At 38.4% G+C, this 20,741-nt stretch overlaps 2 protein-coding genes across 3 annotated transcripts; both read right to left on the reverse strand.

Moving 5' to 3' along the window:
* Positions 1 to 265: 265 nt before the first annotated feature.
* Positions 266 to 3,993, reverse strand: jdp2b (Jun dimerization protein 2b). The gene is made up of 4 exons (XM_017451331.3): positions 3,845 to 3,993; positions 2,564 to 2,720; positions 2,199 to 2,303; positions 266 to 1,995 (listed from the first exon to the last, which is right to left on the reverse strand). Exons 1-4 carry the CDS (start codon positions 3,925 to 3,927, stop codon positions 1,810 to 1,812), a joined length of 531 nt encoding a protein of 176 aa, XP_017306820.1. The 5' UTR covers positions 3,928 to 3,993; the 3' UTR covers positions 266 to 1,809.
* Positions 3,994 to 10,486: 6,493 nt separating this feature from the next.
* On the reverse strand, positions 10,487 to 15,968 carry si:ch211-153j24.3 (protein c-Fos). Of its 2 annotated transcripts, XM_017451320.3 has the most exons (5): positions 15,520 to 15,968; positions 14,814 to 15,062; positions 13,981 to 14,088; positions 13,415 to 13,642; positions 10,487 to 12,723 (listed from the first exon to the last, which is right to left on the reverse strand). In XM_017451320.3, the coding sequence occupies exons 1-5, from the start codon at positions 15,577 to 15,579 to the stop codon at positions 12,361 to 12,363; spliced, it is 1,008 nt and encodes a 335-aa protein (XP_017306809.1). In that variant the 5' UTR covers positions 15,580 to 15,968; the 3' UTR covers positions 10,487 to 12,360. The 2 variants fall into 2 exon arrangements, with proteins under 2 accessions (XP_017306809.1, XP_053542078.1); XM_053686103.1 differs by lacking the exon at positions 13,981 to 14,088.
* Between the last annotated feature and the right edge of the window lie 4,773 nt (positions 15,969 to 20,741).

Consider the following 20,741-nt stretch of genomic DNA (forward strand, 5'->3'; position numbering starts at 1 on the left):
TAATTGAACCGTTGCATCGAATGTTCTTGTTAGTGTTGTTGTATCATTGTATTGTTAAACTATATATTACTATACCATGTTACGATAGGGTTGTGCAGGCTCAGTGGGTGACACAGTCACTGTCGCGAGTCCTTCAGCAAAACTCTCAACCGCTCCACTGTTCCGTCTCACCTGGGTAAAAATAATGTAATCGTAATCATAATGTAATCGTGTTACATTCTGTTGTTCAATACAGTTCAGTTTATACAGCACAGAATGCAGGGCATTATATACTCTTATAGTTTATTTAGATCAAATAATGCAAAAAAAAAAAAAAGCTTTCATGCATGTGTGAAATCAATCAACCGCACACAAGTTTGTTGTATTTCTGTATTACTCTCAAAACGTAACAAAAGACATTGTGTAACAGACGTGAGAGACTCCGCACAGCAGATCTCCGCACATCAGCATGGTAGAATATAAAAAAGTAGAATATAATATCACATCAAGTGAATGTAAAGTGTTTCATGTAGCATTTGATATCACTAAATACAGGATACATCACATAAAAACATACATGTATAATACAAATATTACAGTAAACACACCGGAGTTCAGTATCAGAGACGACAGAGGCGTCACTCTACTGAATTAAAGGATGATAAAGCAGCGATAATGTCGTTTATTAAAATGTTCTGCATGAATTCAACTGGATTGATGAGCGTGATGCCATTTCCTGCCACCAGGGGGTGATGAAGTTACATCATCATCATCATCATCATCATCATCATTATTATTATTATTATTATTATTATTATTAAATTGCTGTATTATAAAGTTTTGAGTTTAATAAATATTAATTTAACTCTTTAAATAAAAATCTGCTTGTGTATAATTTTTAAACACAAACCAAATTATAAATATTATAAATCTGACCTTTTAACCTCTGTTCATTTTCAAAACACAAAAATATTCAGCGCGCGTACAGCATCATCAACGGCGCCATCTGGTGGCTGTTCAGAGTTTTGTACCTTAATGCAGTGATGTGACTGGGACGTCATCAGTTAGCGACCCAAACACTGAGAACCCACAGTGAAGGTTTTCAGATTAGCATGCTAACTAGCATGTGGCTGCAACCCAAATCATGCTAAATAGAACCACAGTAATAAATATCTTCTCGTTACGAGCACTGACCGTTCAATCAGCCATTTTGTTTATGACCGAGAACGCTCACTTCCTCGCGAGAAAGTAGTGATGTTCTGAAACGTCCACGATAACAATATATCGTATAATTGTTCGGTTAAATGCTTCCTGGCAAGACCTACTGCTACTTCTGTGACTTCCTGTTTCACAGGATGCCAACAGGAAGTCAATGCTCAAAAATCAAGAAGTGGTCAGCAAAACAAAACAGAAATCAAGGATTGAGATTGAGCAATAAAATAAAAAGAGTTCACACGTCCAGCTCGTCTTAGTCTCGTCTCCGCCTCATGTGGGTCTCGGTGTGAGGAACTAATCAGGAACTAATCAGGAACTCCACAAAAGCAGGAAGTGGATCTGATTTTGGAATTGAAAGCAGATTGGTTTGAGGTTTTTTAAAAAAAAAACAAACAAAAAAAAATCCTCCCAATATCCTCATGTCCACCTCAAAGTCTCTAACTTATTCAGCTCTGATAGGCAAGACTTTGTGTTACTTGGGCAACTTTCTGCTTTTCAGGACAAAACTACTAGCTTCCAGAGAGTGTCTAGTCTCTAGAAATTCCACAAACGCAAGAAGTGATCTGGTTTGAGGGTGAAATCTCCACTCCGTCCTCCTCAGGTCTCCAGAGCGCCTCACGAAGCCGAGATGTGCTCCAGCAGCGGGTTCTTCTCGCTCTCGGGGGACTGGACACTGTCCCTGCGGACGATGCAGGTGGGACGGTGGCGGTTGAGCATGTGGATGAGACGCTGACGTTCCTGCTTCAGTTCCTCGATCTGAGACTTCAGCTCGGTGTTTACTACCTCCAACCGCTCCGACTCCTGAGGCACAAACACAAGGACGCAGTGAGACACCCTTCAGCATTTATTACTCCAACAGGAAATGGGTTGATAAAGTTCTTACAGTATCTTATGAAAAACACATGCTGCTGTTATAGAAAATTTAAATCAACACCTTCTGACCAATCAAAATGCAGAACTCGGCAGTATTAACGGTGAACGTGGTGTGATTAATATACACTCACTTTCTGGAGGAAGTCGGTTCTCTCCTTCTTCTTGTTGCGACAACGTGCCGCTGCGACTTTATTCTTCTCTCTCCTCCTCTTCCTCCGCTCTTCCTCATCAGCCATCTGATTGACAAGCAGCAAATATACAGTATATTATGCATGCTTCTTAAACAGAGACAGTTTTACAATTTGACCACTAGGTGGTGCTCTTGCATTAAACATACATATACACACACACACACACACACACACACACACACACACACACACACACACACACACAATATTGTATATATACATTGAAGGTTTATAAACACACTGCAGAGTTTAACTAATGTGAGAACTGAGACACAAATCTTTATAGCTTAATGTCTGACGTGTACCTCGCTCTGCAGAAGGCTGAGTGGTCTCTTGCCCGGGTGTGCGAGCTCGCTGGGGGTCATGGTGGCCTGCAGGCTTAAAATCCCGGCCAGTTTGAGCTGCTCGCTCAGCGTGGAGGCAGGAAAACCCGCAAACGGAGACAGAGTCGGCATCATCACTCTATCACACACAGAGAGAGAAAGAGAGAATTATGAAACCATTCAGTTTCATCACAGTCTGAAGCTGAACACAATACACACACACACACAAAGCAGAATTACATCACTAGCAGTGTGTGTTTCTGTTTCAGTATGTGTGCACTTAGATGCACACATACATATTTATTTATTTATTTCTGTGCATCTATCTTTCTATCTCTCTATTTTTACACACAGCCTCTAGCTGAGTGACCCATCTGTAGACACACTACACACACAGTTAATTCCATCTGTAACCTATAAACTAATCACAGTGTACCTGTACACCCCACACCTGTCTGTCAGAACATCAGGTCCAGTGCACTTGGTTCAGTCTTATTACTGACACTAATTATACAGTGTTTTCCATGTGTGTGTGTATATGTATATATATATATATATATATATATATATATATATATATATATATATATATATATATATATATATATATAAAACCTTCCAGCTTCAGTAGACATCAAATGATCAAAGACATGTACAGTTATTTACAGAGGAGTATAACACAAATACCAGAGAGTTTGGGTCCTGTGTGCAATAAAAGGTGATCTGCATAATTGTTGTGACGTCACAACAGTCGCACTTACAATCCTAAGATTAAAATGATTTAAACATATCTTTAAAATAAAATAAATATACTTTTTGTCCATCTCTACCACTTCACACACATACAATAACTAAAGACCTATACAAGGTGTATATGGTTCTACAGACGCACACGGTCCTGTCTGGTCTGTGGTGTTCTGTGAGCAGTAGGAGTGTAAGGGAGCTCAACACTGCAGGTGTTAATGCAGTTCATGTTAATGTTAGCTACACTGACACCTGTTTACTGTCAGAGGATAACACAGTGTGCATGGCTTTCATATATAAACATAAATATAATTGCATCACATAAATGCAAAAAAAAGTCATTTTAACTGAAAATAGAAGTTAAAATAATTCTACACAACTTGTTTAGTTTGTGTTCAGGACACTTGAATTAACAGTTAAATACTTTCTATCCGCGCTGTGAAAAACCATTAAACCGTGTTTACTTCTTGTTTGAGTAGTATTAAAAGCGTTTAAACCTGTACCAGAGCAGAGACTCACCGTGTTTGTGTTGATAATAATCCGTGTTCTCGACGCCGCTCTCGACTCCTTCCTTGTCTGAAAGATCTCGAGTCTTGTTGCATCAGCGCGCTTAAGTACAGCACGCGGAATGCGGAAGTGTCTTGCCCCGTGACGTCAAGAAAAAACAGACCGAAACCCCCCCCTCGACTCCGCCCCTTAGCAACCAAACACACAGGCGCGCACGCCCACACAGTAGCAGTGCGGATTAAATTTTTACCGCTATGCCCCGCCCCTTAGCAACCAAACACTCGAGCTAAAAAAAGGACACCTCAAGCTCCGCCCCTTAGCAACCAAACAGAGACAGAACAACATTCCGCGCGCTTGGTTTCTGTTTTGAGAGGAAAGCCCTTTTCTCCGGCGTCGCGCGCTGCCCACGCGGGTTTCCCGCCTCACAGGAGAGTCTGTCAGTGCTGTTAAACGCAGGAATGTCAACAGCAACTCTGACGAAAGGAATCTTTTTTCGTTGATTTATTTTCGCACAGTAATTTAACAACTCAGATAAAAGTTTCTGATGATAACCGAAGTGCTTGTTTTTTTCTCTCCACACACCTCCACTTTGTCAAAACAGTAGGCTACTTCTGGAAGACCGTTAGACAGAAATACCCGGATGTCTCACCCATCCTGTCAGAATGGAAGTGTGCTAACTCGACATGCTAATTTCCCTTTCTTTCTTTCTTTCTTTCTTTCTTTCTTTCTTTTCCAGACGTGTGTTTACCTCACTGGTATTCATGATCTGATCAGCTTTTCAGCTAGCTAACCCTAGAGAACTCCATAGGCTACAAAATCACAGGCTAGGCTACTTCCTGTTATATGCTGTAAGATGTGAAGAAACACAAATATTATAGAAGTACCAAAATGTCTGACGCACACTGAGTTTCACACTGAGGGAACATAAACAGGGTCTCTCAATCTGAAACTGAAGCTGCTGTTAAACTGAAGGGAAAAGAAACCATCATTATGTGACAAGCGTTTTTACCAGACTAATAGGTCACCACTTTCTATTCTAAGATTTCTATGTCCAAAACCACAATATTAATCAAAAGGTCTCAGGATAAACACAGAGGTAACGTTAACAGCATCTTTCTGGAGCATTGCCTCAGTGTAGAAAAGCTGCTATTAAAGTCAATCTCCTGCAAGATTTGCTAATATGCTCTAAAACTCTTAACTATTAGCCAAAATTACCTCAAAGATGTCTTACTGAATTAAAACCGAGGTGTGCTAACAACTAAAAACTTCTTTTTTTCCTCGATTAAAGTTACGCAAAATCAATTTGCCAAAATAGGTCAACACTGGAAAGATTTTTCTGTTGAAAATCACAATCCAAAAGTACCTGGATAAACACCGAGGTAACATTAACAGTGTTAACATCTCACTGTAAAACTGAAGCTGCTGTTGAAGTAACATTAAAGGAAACCAGCATTATGACACATGGATTGATGAAATAGTTCACATTATACTGTTTAATGATTAAAACATTAACCCTGGATGCTAATGTCTTGTTTTTATCTCACCGTTTCAAATCAATCCTAACAGATAATGAACTTTTGAGGCTAAAAACTAATGAATTCGAAAAGGTACACAACTCTTGTCCAATTAGTAGGTCCCCACTTGAAAGATTTCTCTTCTATTTCTAAGAATGAATCAAAAAGTCAGAGGATAAACACTGAGGAGATGTAAACAGTGTCTCTCAGATTGAAACTGAAGCTGAGGTTCAAGTGAAAAGTAAGGAAACCATCCCTACACTAACTGGATCGTAAAAATATTTTCAGAATATTTCTTTTTATTCACACGACTCTAGTTTACCATAATAGTACACTAATCCTGAAATAATTAGCATTGGCAAAAAAAAAAAATTACTGTTAGCCAAAAAGTACCCAGATGTCTTACGCATCCAATCAAAGCTGAAAGGTGCTAAGAAATAAAAAACTTTTTTCCAATAAAACTTACACAACTGTTTGCTTGTTTTTTTTTTTTTTTTTTTTTTTTTTTTTTTTTTTTTTTTTTTTTTTTTTTACCCAAAATAGGGCAACACTGGAAATAAGTGTATGTCTAAACCCACAGTATTAATGAAAAAGTACCTGTGAAAACACTGAGGTAACGTTAACAGCAACTCTCTGAAACTGACTCTGTGGTTAAAGTAAAGGGAAAGTAACCCATCACTATGACAAACATGGACTGTTAAGATATTGCACTTTACATTACAGTGGTTTTGCTTTCTTTCATATTTCTGTAGTCTGCCAAAGTAAGCTAGTGCTGGAAGATTATCATGTCCAAAACTATTAAACAGTAACATTAGCCAAAAATAGCCGGCCAATCTATCCAATCTTTACCTCACCATTTACAATAAAAAGCTACTGTATTAAACCTTTTGAGGCAATACACACACACACACACAGACACACAACATCCAGACAACTTCCTCTTCATTTGTCTTGAAAATAACATGAACAGACATTAATCACACTCGTACACACACACACACACACACACACACACCATTGAGTCACTGAGATTAATGTAATTTCTGGAATTGTCTGCTCAGGTCTTGTAATAGAGCTGTAGCTAAAAAAAATACTGCGATTAAACAGGAATGTCTATGAATAATAACTTTACTACACACACACACACACACACACACACACACACACACACACACACACACAAACTTTCATTGCATTGCTTTTCTAATATAAGAAACTGTAGTAGGAGCGTATATTATATAATCTCTTAAGAAATGTAAAATCCTTTAGTGTTCACGAGTTGTACCTCTAGGGGAACCCTAAAAGGTTCTAAACAGAACCATACAAACAATGCTAGAATTTAAGAACCCTTCATTTTTGAATAATCAATTAAAGAACACTTGACAACCCCCCCCCCCTCCCCAGGAGTGTGTGTGTTAATTGGGTAAATTCATTTCAAAATTTATTGCTCATTATTTTGCAGAGAGCAGAGTATTTTTGAGAATTTTTTGAACAAAAGATCAAAACGTTAAACAATAAAGACAATTTTTCACAGCCTTCTTTGCTCGTATTTACAGAGGGAGCCAATATTAATGGAGGGTTCTGTACACACCACACCTCTACGCACAATAGGTTCTTGTCCTTTCAGGGTTCCAACAGAGGGACAACCGAAGAACCTTTAAGGGTTGTCAGTTTTCTAAGAGTGTAGATGTATGATGCTGAGAGTGACAGCAGTGACAGATGGGTGAATAATGTTTCCTCTGCAGTATTATTAGAGATCTTCTTTCCGAACATCACAATGGAACGTGTGAACATAAAGATTCATTTTTGATCTCAGACATTAATGACGAGTGACGAGTGTGCCAGTGTGTGTGTGAGTGTGTGTGTGTGTGTGTGTGTGAATGTTATTCCGTTCCCTCATGTGTCTGTCAGTTAAAAATAAATAGAGTAATTGTATATTATAATAATACAGGCGGTTACGAAGGTGTTATCTCACTTCACATGTAATTAACACATAATTCAGTCATTTTTTGTGTAATGAAATAAATACTCATTACTTTTTATTTGTTTGGATCTATGTAACATAGTACACACCTGCCAGGTATAAAGAATGTTATCAGTACCATATGATAATGGAATTATAATAACATTCGGCATAGTTCTATCCAGAACAGATCCTGTGAACAGAAGGTTTCGGTGAGGTCAGGCCACAGTAGCTGCACACTGTAAACTGAATAATAAAATTCAATTTAAAAAGTAAGATTGTCTGCATTTTCTATCCTCACGGTGTAAATCCCTCTCTCTACTCTCATTGCATGTGCAGTAAGATGACACAAAGATGCGGTTTTTAATCAACACTATTACACAACGACATCCAAACACTCATGGTCATCCAGGTGTGTGTGTGTGTGTGTGTGTGTGTGTGTGTGTGTGTGTGTGTGTGTGTGTGGTGAAGTGGTTTATATAATGTAACTTACATAATCTCACACAAGTTCCAATCTCGATGATGCCGTCCATGGCTGCGAGTCCAAGAGAGCAAATCTGGCTGTGAACTCTGGGTGAGATATATTCTTTATACCTTGCCAATCACGGCGACACTGGCCAATCATGGGTGTCTGTGAGGTCATGTATGTTGAAGACGGCGGATAGCACTTTCCTCAGAGTGCGTTACACCGCCCGCAGAGTGTGTTACACCGCCCTGTGATGCAGCACGAGTAATTTGAAAAGATGTGGGTTTTTTTGCTTCATGTGTCGAGGAGGAAGCACGTGTCAGCCTTCAATCTCCCCGGACTGGACTGTCCGTTGTCGTGTGATAGGAGAGAGCGGACTGGTGGGTGTGAACACATAACCATGTGGATTATAGCATTGAGAAAACATAGCTCTGTGTACACACATGCACACACACCTGTCACTAATTTATGTTTTTTAATTATGTAGGTTTTATAACTTTAATAATGATAATGATATCATAATCAGCAGCATGTCATTAAAATAGCATGAGTTTTCCTTGTATAGAAAGTAAAAATCAGTAATGTTCCTGTATGTGGTCAGTTGGTGGCAGTATGTGTGTGTGCGTGCGCGTGTATGTGTTGACCTTGTCCTTTTCACACACTAGTGATGCAAGTCTGAGTGTGTTTGCTTTTTCTGTCTAGTTCTGAAAGTCCAGTTTTACACATTTACACACACTGTCCGGTCTGATGTGTGTGTGTTAGTGTGTGATTGCGTAGAACAAGATTGTGAAACAACCCAACACACTACACACACACTTGATTCGGATCATTAACACACCCTACAGAAGGTAAAGTGGGTGTGTCAAATCACTAAGTGTGTGAAAAGTGCTGAAACACATGTCCGTTTTGGTAGGATCATGAGTAACTGCTTGTTGTCTTATTGAAAAATCAAAAACAAAAAAAATCTGTAATTAATACAGATGGAAAATGTTAGAATTTTTTTTTAACGCTATAAAATATTCACAAACCGTGTCTGTAATGTGAAGTGGTGAACACAATGTGATGTTTATAATGTTCATTATGTTTATAAGTCAGTGTAATTTAAAAAAATCCACAGACTTCCTTTATAATCATGCCACATGCTAACTTTAGGAACATAAGCTACTTTAATCCCTTTACAGTGTATACTTTACAGTGTAATGAGATGTTATTATTTATCTAATTTTTCACTTTTGTGACGAGTTAGTATCCTCTGATGGATATCCGAGGGACTTTGTACAGAAACTGGGCTCGGCCTGAAGTTAAATCACGAATGATGATGGATTGTTTGAAAGTATCGGAGTTATGGACAAAACAAATCAGTACAGATATATAGTAAATTACATAGGATTTGCAATTCAGTCACAAATTGCACCATTACACACACACACACACACACACACACACACACACACACACACACGAGTGATTGTTCTCAGTGAGAATCTGAATAAATGTGAGCTTGGTGATGGACTGAAGGCCTGTGTGCATTAGCCTGTGTAGGATTTTACTTTATTATAGTGCATTAACCTCTATAAAACACACCTCCTGCTTTGTTTTGACTCTGTTATATTCTTGACCTGGACATTAATGGTCTTTATGTTATCTTATATTTTGATGATGATCATTGTGATTTGTTATTTGACACAATAATAAATAAATAAAAGCATAGTTTTAATTTATGTGTTTCTGTATGCAGAAAGAAGCAGCTTGTACAACACAATTCTTACTTTTTCTTTACGTTCTCTTTTCCTACGTGCTATTTCTCAGATGAACTGTATATTATATAATTCAGTAATATAAAACATACATTTTAAATCTTAAAGGGGGAAAAAAGCAAAACTTATTTAAATTTGCAAACAAAAGCGTTGAGTTTCGCAGAGAAAGATTCTCGGTTTTGCTGCTGTTGTATTTTTAAAAAAAAATTTACCGGAAGAACCTGTCACAGCACCCCCACCCCTCCCCCCCGTGTCACCATGGCAACAAAACAGCGAGCTGCTTCTATATATGGCCACGGAAGAAGAAAAGAAGGAAAGTGCAGCGATGAGAACGAGCGTCGCGCGTATACGTGGTGACGCAGCGGTTTTTTTTGTTTGTTTTTTTTTTACGTCAGACGCACGCCCGCCTTCCTCCACGCACGCGCACGCGCACACGTAGAGCTTCCGTGTAGCTTGTGGGCTGTGGTGAGGCTGCAAATGGAGTCGGATTGTGGAGAAAATAATGAATTCTACTCAACAGAGTCTTCGTTAAAAGTCATATTTAGTCCCCGAGTAGATAATACGCTGATCTGTAAACAAACAAACAAACACAAAATATATATAATGTATTAGTGCTAGTGCTGGAGATGGCACCATGCTAACATTATATACATGCTAATATTATACACACATTTAGCTATTTTGTCTTAAAGTCATTTCCACCATCAAATTCACTCCTTATTACTCATTATTATTATTATTATATGTATTTATTTATTTTATTTTTGCACATCTGTAAACATGGCATAAATTGAGGTAATAAAAATATAAAACCAAAAAGTATACTGAGTTATGGCACATGAGAACAACAACACACTTAAATTACAAACAACACATCCAGGTACAACTTTCTGACGATAAAGATATCCATCACAATATTCATAATACTGTGAAAAAGAACAGTTTCACACTGTTACACATGGATTAGCAAGAATATGACATTTTGTGATATTGTGCTTTTCATTCCCCAATGAATGACCACTAAGACTAAATCCTTTTTTTTCTCCCTCCAATACACTAATGGATTATTGGGTCATTATCATGCAATGCATCTTCGAAGGCCAGGAACATGATATTTTTGACATCACAATATTCAAAATTTCCTGACGATACCTAATTTCACATCGCGTACAACAATACGTATCGTTATACCAGTTATATCATCAACCCTGGTGTATGTTAAAGCATGAGATCAACACCAACGTGGATGGAAAGTGACGTAGTACAAAAGTGCATAAACGAGCCTCATTTACGATAAATTTCATACATCACGATCTGGAAGAAATGCTCTTACAAAACACATCTCATGAAAACCTTCTTCACCAAATGCTACACCATCAGTAACGTCGACATATAAACTGCTTTCTCTGAAGTAACATTTCTGAGGTTTTTTTTTTTCATCTTAAAATAAAAAAAAAAAAAAACATTGAATAGCTCTTTGATATTATTCACTTTACACAGACAAAACAGTGTTTTAGAGTTCAATGACCTCCACGGTAAAATTTCTAAAAGTGCATCACATCAAGACAGCCATGCATCGACACATCACTGTTCATGTGTTTGTCTATTAATAATTATGTTAATTCTGTTTATTATTCATTATTTATTTTTTAGAAAAAAAAAACTGAGTCAGAGGTTCAGCTAATGACATGTAATAATAATAGATAAAAGCTCTGAGGCCCAAAATAGGCAAGACGCCAGGACACAATTTCAGACACCAGAAGTGCTGAGCCTCCACCTTTCTCTAAAATCCGATTTGGTCTGAGAATTCAGGTGGAGATTAGATTCAAAACCGGACCGGTGTGGCATTTTGGCTGTAAGACCAATGGACTAGTGATTACGGTAAATTATGTCATTTGAAGTGGAGATGTTGGTATTTTGGTTTCCTATGGGTGGGGATTAGGGCATTTGCATGAGGTATAAGTGAATGTGGGATGATTAAGACTATTTAAGGTGGAAATACGGTACTTCAGGTTGTAGATTAGTGTAGTTAATGTTATTAGATTGGATTTTAAGTGTACATTATGCTAAAATGGTGGAAAGTATGGCATTTTGGTTTAACCACATTTGGGTGGTTTTGTTGTTGGAGATTGAGGTATTTTGGGTGCAGATAAGGATTTTTTGTTTGTAAATTGCAGTAATTTTGGGTGGATTTCAAAGTATTTTTTTTGCAGATTATAGTACATGGGTAGAGATTAGGGTAGTTTGGCAATTTATTAGCACATTTTGGTTAGCTTGTAGGCCACTTTTGTGGATTTTACAGTAAATTAGGTGGAGATTAGGCCATATTAGTATAGATTACAGAGATTACAAATTAGGTGGAGGTTAGGGTAGGTTTGGTGGACTTGGTCATGATAACAAGTATTTGGGCTGGTAAACATGGTATTTTGGGAGGACCCTGTGGTATTTGAGTATAGATTAGGGCATTTTAGCTGATATTAGGGTAATTTTGGTAGAGATTATGATATTTAGGTGGAGCTTAGAGTAGTTGCGTGATTATTTTGGGAGGAAATTAGATTTTACATTTACATTGTAAATGAGAGTATTTTGGGTGAGATCTGTGGTATTTTTGTTAAGATTAGGATATTTTGGGTGGAGATGAAGGTATTTTGGGTGGGATCTGTGGTATTTTTGTCGAGATTAGGATGTTTTGGGCGGAGATTAGGGTATTTCAGATGGAGTTAGTATGTTTGGCTGGAGAGTGGGTTGAATAAGATTGGAGATTAGAGAAATAAATGAATCTTCTGTAATGCTGTATATAAATTTCGTCTCTTCTTCAGCTCAGATCTTCATAAAGTCAGCAGGGTGGAGTTTTCAGCTGCAGGTTTCATTTTCCCTCCCTCGCACTCCTCGGCCTGATTGAAATCGAATGTCAGTGGTTCCAGACTTCCTCCCATGCTCATGTAGAGCGTCTCCCACTCGCTCAGGCCCAGCGAGGCGCTCAGGTCGATGTCGGGCACCAGCAGGTCCATGTCATCGTCATCATACTCTATTTTGGATCCAAGCTCCTCCATGGCCACATCCTTGATGTCGATGTAGGGCTCCAACTCGGCGCTGGAGCACAGCAGCACGTCCGAATCTCCTGAGATCACGGGCTCCTGGTGGACAGGAACAGGAGAGGCAGCCATCTTCTCTAGAGTCACAGAAGAGGTCTGAAAAAAAGAGAGAGAACAGTGTGAGAACTTTTAGTGTGACGGTTATACCGTTATAGCCAGGGTTCTTCATGGTAGGGAAATAAAACTGTAAATCAGAGTTTAGACTCTTGGTGGATTTACTTAATATTTCATTTCAATGTCATGTAAATTAATTTCTTCGGCTGTTTAGTCATCTATTAGCTGTCTGACTGCTTTGTGTGTTTTTTTTTTTTAACAGTAAAGTGAACTTTCTTTTTCTTTATAAACAAGTTTCTGGATTTTTCCAGACTAATTGAATGACATTTTGTGGAAAAAAATTCAATCATTTCATTCTGAAATGATTTTAAAATAAGTGCAGATTATTGAATCTATTTAAAAATTTTATTTGCTAAATTCCCGTATGAAGGTTGGGTTTTATTCCATTGGTGGATGATGTTGTTTCAAGCATTTATTTCTAGAAACAAAATAATTATCTGCTAATAGATAATTCATTTCACACTTGCAATTAGTAAACATATAAAAAATAGGCTTAATATTCTTTTTTTAAAATTCCATAATGAGAAATATTAGATAAATTCCCCTAAATACGTGCTGAGATATCAACTTTTCTAACTCCTCCCCACCATATAACTCCTCCCCTATCATATAACTCCTCCCTCCCCATTCACCATTCATGTCTCTATGTTTATAAAAATAGAAATCTAAATACCAAGGTTGATGTGACGTGGAGAACTGGAGACTTTTTCTGAGTTATTTCGTCAGAAACCTCTTTTTCCTCTTTCTCTTCTTCCTTTTTCTCCTCTCCCTCCATCTCAGTGGGGATTTTGCAGTGTGGTTTGTGGGACACAAGCAGAAGCTCCAGCTGCTCTTTCTCCTTCATCAGACCGCTGATCTCAGCCTCCAGAGCAGCTTTCTCCTCCTCCAGACTGTCTGTCTCCTGCACATCACACACACACACACACACACACACACACACACACACACACACACACACACACACACACACACACACACACACACACACACACACTGTGTCAAAACCTCTGAGAAACCAAACGTTATACACCACTGAAGCTCTACTTGACTGTCTGATAGAACCTTCACACACTGACTGAACACACACTGACTGAACACACACTGACAGAACCAGCACAGACACACTAACATAACACACACACACTGACACTGATACACCGGGTTTAAGGTCTCACATTATTTAATGCATGCAGACAGATGTACACACAGACAGACAGACAGACAGACAGAGAGACTCACGGCCTGCAGACTGTCGGTCAGTTGGCGTCGGCGGTTTCTGCACTTTGCGGCTGCGAGTTTGTTTCTCTCTCTCCGGAGTCTCCTCCTCTCCTCCTCCTCTGGAGACAGCTGTGTGTCAAAATCAGACAAGAATTCTTTGAAATCTTACAATGTGAGTCTTTAGTACCTTAAAGGGTTCTTTGTACTATTCCTCTTAAAGGTTCTGTGCAGAATGTTACAACAGAGGGCTTCCCTTTCTGTCTGTACATCTGTCTCTCTGTATGTGTGTGTGTGTGTGTGTGTGTGTGTGTGTGTGTTTGCAATTCTGTCTGTCTCTACAGCTGTCTGTCATTTGTCTGCTTGTACCTCTGCACACCTGTCTCTCTGTATATAAATCTCTGAGTATATAATTATCTAAAACATTATTAGCTTCCTGTCTATCTGCAACATCCCAGCTAACAGTTTTAGGTTAGCAGAACGTTTTCTCTGGATGATGTCAGAATGTTTTTATGTAGCATTTACTGATGATCTTAGTTATCGGAACACTTACACTAGCATTTCAATAGCGACATTGTGAAGCAAACCCTTAACCTGTCACAGCAGAGGTTTTTAGAACATTGCAGGAACGTTATTTTAGGAACCGTATGAGAATCTATTGAATAGCCTACCTACTGAATGTTCTAACAACGTTCTCTGCTCTGTGGGATGAGTAGAGAGAGAGACAGAGAGAGAGAGAGAGATAGGAACATGGAGGGTGCGAGGGTTCACAAGGAAGCGGTGTATGAGTATTATGGGATGTTGTTTGGTTTGTATGTGAGAAAGGATCTCCACACCTGAATAAACCTGGTCTTTACCTGCTCTTTCTGTGCTTTCCTCCGGCCCACCGAGAACCCGTGACCCGTCTCGGGTTCTCGCTTCAGCTGATGGGTGTGTGTCTTCTTCTGAGGTGTATGTGCTTTCTTCTGAGGTGTGTGTGTCTTCTTCTGCTTGTCTCCGCTGCAGGGACCGACTGATGAAATGTCAGTGGACAAGACCATCCACTTCAGATCAGGCGCCGTGGCGATGGCAGTGACCGTGGGGACGAAGGGACCGTCGTCAGAGCTCTGACACACACACACACACGCACACATACCACAATTAGCATGTTCATCCTGCTATACCAAGCTTCAATTAATAATGATTTATTAATGAGTATTACATCGTTACAAATGAATAATTAATCATCAATACCTGTCCATCAACCTGCTAATTAACGTTTCCTTTTTATAATCGATATTTTAATGAAAAAACCTCACGTGTATCAAGTTAATATCAGATAAATCATGACTTTAACGTCATCACTGATGAATGACACTAATCATGCATCAGATACATGATAAATACATAGCATCCATGTTTCCCTGTCCTTTGTCTCCAGATGCTAAACTCACATCTGCTTAATGACATGATGCAATCAATCAATCAATTTAAAAAATAATATATATAAATAATATATATATATAAATATATATATATAATGATAATAATAATAATAATAATAATCATTTACGTCACGTGTACCTGCGCGTGCGCCTCCTTGGCAGACAGCTGGCCGCGAGACGAGGACCCGGTTTTAGGCATCTTCTTATTATAATAACAACAAATGCAATCAAATCAGTAAAATCCTGCAACACTGATTCTACACTATCAACTGCACCACGTGTGCTGATAATAGATGTCGTGGTTATATATCTATATATATGGTTTGTTTGTTTTTTTTATGTTCTAAAAAGGTTTTTGCTGTAATTCACCAGTGCACTAATCCGCACAGCTCCGGCGCTCCTGCGCTTCTGTAGTGAAGCGACAATTTTATGAATGAAATCTGTGAGACCGGACTGTACCACCCTGCGCTCATGGGGGAGCAGGGGGTCGAGGTGTGGAAATATCATAGCGCTTTCCCTTCTTTCTTTCTTTCTTTTTTTTTCTTTCTTTTTTTTTTTTGCACTTGCATGCTGTGCATGTGATGCACAATCTAATAATACAAAGGTGCGAGTGTGTTTGTGTGTGTTTGGGTGTATTTATAATAATAATAAGAATAAGCACATCTGTCTTTAGAATGTGTTTATCGGTAGCTCGCTTTTATTTGTAAAGACACCTTAGAAGCAGTACAGCAATGCCAGGCATCTTCATTTATTTAATGTTTTATTTTTTACATGCATGTGAATTGTAAAAAACAAAACAAAACAAAAAAAAAACAAAAAAACAACAACAGACATCCAGGCATTCATAGCCTACTACCTAGGCTAAATATTTCAGTTAGTGATATATTCAGAATTTTACTTTCATGATGCACTCATAATAATATTTATTTTTTGCAATGCATGACAATTATGGGTGCCTTAAACATTTATATTAATCACAAAATTATTATTATTATTATTATTATTATTATTATTATTATTATTATTATTATTATTATTGTTTAAAAATCATAAAAATATAGATGTTATTCATTTTGGTGCTTTGATTTATTTGTGAATTGGCTCAGGGTAAGAAATACGAATTGTTATATTAATATATAATTTTTTTCTGCACACTGCATGATGGAGAAGCACAAGTGCTGCAGCAACAAGACGCACGCGAGCCAATCACGAGGCGCGGCGCGCGGCAGCCAATCGGAACGCAGCGCGCGTTGTGTGCCAGTCAGAGCGCGGCGCCTTTGTGACCATATTTGGTGTTTCCGGAGGGGCGCCATTGCGGCAAAACTGTGCCCCTGTGGTTATTTTTATCTCGTCCGATTTAATTAAAACGATACACGACAAACTCCAGAGTTGTCACCTTAAAGAAGTGGTGGACATTATTTTAAACGACCATACATATTTAAATAAATAAATAAATATTTAGAAAATAAACATATAAAAGCATCTCTAGTTTCCATGGCTCGTGCCTGCAGCACTTGTCCTGTCATGGTGTTAGGAAACGGAAGGCTGTAGCCACTGAGATAATGGAGATTTTTAGCTGAAATAAAACATGAGGTCATGTGTGTGTGTGTGTGTGTGTGTGTGTGTGTGTGTGTGTGTGTGTGTGTGTGAAATCAGAGCCACAGCTTCTTTCTTGTGCTCCATCCAAGTGTTTCCCGGCAGCCCTGGCACGCCCCCTGCCCGGTTTGGGTCGCGTGAGTGTCGGTCAGTCCGCCCCGGAATCCCTCCATAACAATGGCTGCGTCCCAAACAAACACCTCAGTGTGCTGCCTCTCTGGACTCTGCATTCTAGATCATTCTGCAGTTTAGGTGGAATACAAGAAAAAACAACAACAACAACAAAAAAACAACGTTTATTAAATATGACCTTAATAAATAACAGAAATAGAAATAGATTTAGATTTAGAAATAGATTTTAAACTCAAAATGTCATTTTTAAGTTGTAAAAACAAACCGTTTTTTACACATTACAGTTTAAAAAATTGTGTTGTGTTGAATTATTAGGAACACTGTTTACATGTTTATATATTACGTCTAGTTTCTTGAATAAACTACTCACTACTCAAGATATTAAAAAACAACCTAAAAACCTAACGAACCTTTCTTACAGTGTCGAGTCCTTGACCACATTTCATTCGATGTTTTAGAATTTTCATTAAAAACAAATTGTAAATATGGAAATTAGACAAAATGAGACAATGAGTAGCATTAAAAAAATACTAATGGGTTTCACTCAGAATGTTTTTTTTTTTTTTTAAATAATAATAACAAACCTACCTGTCGGGGGTTCGATTCCCACCGGGGCCCTGTGTGTGTGGAGTTTGCATGTTCTCCCCGTGCTGCGGGGGTTTCCTCCGGGTACTCCGGTTTCCTCCCCTAGTCCAAATACATGCATGGTAGGCTGATTGGCATGTCTAAAGTGTCCGTAGTGTGTGAATGGGTGTGTGAGTGTGTATGTGATTGTGCCCTGCGATGGACTGGCACTCTGTCCAGGGTGCACCCCGCCTTGTGCCCCATGCTCCCTGGGATAGGCTCCAGGTTCCCCGTGACCCTGAAAAGGAGCAAACGGTATAGAAGATGGATGGATGGATGGAACAAACCTACCTGTTCCTGAAGAACTTCCTACAGAATTCACTTCCAGAAGATAAGTGTAAGATAAGATTTTGTTTTTTTAGACTCTGGCCAATCGGCACTATCATAAAGACAACAAGTCACTTCTGTAGCACACTTATCTCAGGATATGAGCTCCAGCTAACTACTACAAATGTTATCAGGCGGTGCTGTGTTTGTGTGATATCTGAAGTACACTCACATTAGACCTGATTAGATTTGGCACTTACATAACAGGACAGGACAGAATATATAAGATGGCGTTTGAGATTAGTGTGCGTCAAAACCACCAGACATTGGAAAAGCTTTTTTTCCCATGGGCAATCAGATTTATGAACACTTAATTACTTCACGAACAGGATGAATGTGTCACTGACAGCGGTGTGTTTGTGTTCAGTTGAGCAATATCACACGAGCAAGACTGCTGTTGTCCTGAATATTAGTATGGTTGTGATTCGGCTGTAGTTACGGAGCCACAGGTAATAACAGCCGTGCTGATTTTCACTACAACAGTGCGAGTGTGGGTATGATATTGCTTTTATACAACGGTTCTATAAAACATAAATTCATATGGTGTGACTGACATTTCGGACACAATATGGTCAAATACTTTGCTTATCTTTGCTCCATTAAAGAAAATACACTGTTGCTATGGTGACACAGAGACTGTTTGACAGCCTGTAGTAAGTGTAGTAACGGTATCAGTGTAATGAACTATTGCTATTGAACTGAATTACCCTTTCCCCCCCTTGTAACCTTTTGTTGTATATGTCCTTGTCTTTGTTTTTGTATTGTGATGTGTAATGTCTGTAAACACAATAAGAGTCAAATTCCTTGTACACTCTGATCCTGAATAGTAAACAATACATACAGTCTAGTACATACAGTCTGGCAGTAGGATGTGATTGCAGGGAGGAGCAGATGAATGAAGTCAGTTATGGTATCATGAAGCAGGATTGTGTGCAAAACATTTAAGGATGTGGTCAGGAGGTGATCCTGAATACATGTGAAATGAGAATCTTCTAAAAGGGAAGGGTAGATGTTACTGTAAATGATCCTGACGCATTTTTATGATGTAATAGCTTTATTTTTAGTTTATTTTACATGCTTTAAACATATGCAGTAGAACATGAAGCAGACACACTCAGGGAATCCATTTTTATAATAGTGACTGTAAAAAATAATTAGCTCCAAATAGATTAGCAAAAATGTAAACACTTTCTGTGAGAATTCTGCGTTCATTTTTTTTTTTCCAAAAACAAAAAAAATCCTGCTGTGTTTTAGTTTACAATCTGTTCCTATTAGCAAGCTAACGGCTAGTCAGCTAAGCGAAAGGAACACATTGATGACGTCGGAGTGCGGTCGGATTATACCGGTTTAAACCGTCCCAGCCGCTCGTGTGAGGTAAACACACACACACACACACACGCACGTACAAACCAGCCAGCCTTTTAGAAGGAACAACGGCACCCGGAAAAGAAATCAGCCAATCAGAGCGCGGCTGCCGACGTCACTGGGAGGGGCGTCTCCATGACAGCGAGGCGCAGGTTAAACAAAACAGAAGCTGCACAGCGCGGAGCGGCGCGCGCCATAGAAACGCTGAGGCAGGCTGTTTATTTCTCCTGTTAATCAGTAACAGAGTGTGCTTTCCTCTTCTCTAATCCTCTCTCACAGCCACACCGACTCTACAAAACTCACTTCAAAACTCACTTCAGCACAACTATTCATCATAACTCAGATAAATGCGTGCATTTTGTTGTGTTACATACGTTTTACAGTGTCCGAAACCCACCATACTCTTGCAACAGAACTTAAATGGCATATGGGCTGCAGCACAGCCATGACGTCACACACACACACACACACACACACACACACACACACACACACACACACACACACTCTTTACATAGTGAAATGTTTGAATTTTTTTTTTTAAATGTATTCCTAGTATTAACAAAGTAAAACGTGAAAACACTGCATACAAGTACACACAGTGTGCTCAGTGCTAACTGTGATGTAGTTTAAACGAAGTGAAAATAAAATATAATGTAATCGATCAATTTAAACTGCCAAATGGAATGCCACATATGTAAATGTAATCGTAAACCATATGCATGCGATTGCATTGGTTAATAACATTGTGAATATTTTAATATTGAAGTATTTATTGGCTTTACTTAACTAATTAACTACTTAATTCGATTACTTGTTTGAATAATTAACGCTATTTCACTGAGGATATATTTCCACGGCTGAAATAGCTGCTGTAATTATAATATATAGCGCTGTAAACACAGTAATAATGCGTTAATAAAACAAAGCGATAATAATAATAATAATTATATATATATATATATATATATATATATATATATATATATATAGATAGATAGATAGATAGATAGATAGATAGATAGACAGATATACATACATTCAGTTACAGTAATAACATTGTGATGATTCTGATATTAAAATAACACATGAGTGTTTTCTTAGCATTGTACTGCTAATGATTCAGCAGTCTTTCTATTTTTAGGTTCATGATATTACTGCTTGGAGCATGTTTAACTATTAATCCCTCTATATCTATATTTGCAAAAACACATCCAGGAATTCTTTTCCGCATTTTTGTTATGTTTCTACGCTTCAAACACAGGGATTAGCATATTGGCATGGGGACGGTTAAGGTTCTAAATGGAACGGGCTTTA

The sequence above is a fragment of the Ictalurus punctatus genome, chromosome 2 (genome assembly GCF_001660625.3).
Source record: "Ictalurus punctatus breed USDA103 chromosome 2, Coco_2.0, whole genome shotgun sequence".
Taxonomy (NCBI): domain Eukaryota; kingdom Metazoa; phylum Chordata; class Actinopteri; order Siluriformes; family Ictaluridae; genus Ictalurus; species Ictalurus punctatus.

Coding starts and splice junctions, on each gene's coding strand:
- jdp2b (XM_017451331.3), bottom strand. CDS start 3,927: ATGCAACAAGACTCGAGATCTTTCAGACAAGGAAGGAGTCGAGAGCGG. Junction 2,721..3,844: donor TTATTATCAACACAAACACG/GTGAGTCTCTGC, acceptor TGTGTGTGATAG/AGTGATGATGCCGACTCTGT. Junction 2,304..2,563: donor TCAGCCTTCTGCAGAGCGAG/GTACACGTCAGA, acceptor CTTGTCAATCAG/ATGGCTGATGAGGAAGAGCG.
- si:ch211-153j24.3 (XM_017451320.3), bottom strand. CDS start 15,579: ATGCCTAAAACCGGGTCCTCGTCTCGCGGCCAGCTGTCTGCCAAGGAG. Junction 15,063..15,519: donor CCAAGGAGGCGCACGCGCAG/GTACACGTGACG, acceptor TGTGTGTGTCAG/AGCTCTGACGACGGTCCCTT. Junction 13,643..13,980: donor TGACCGACAGTCTGCAGGCC/GTGAGTCTCTCT, acceptor TGTGATGTGCAG/GAGACAGACAGTCTGGAGGA.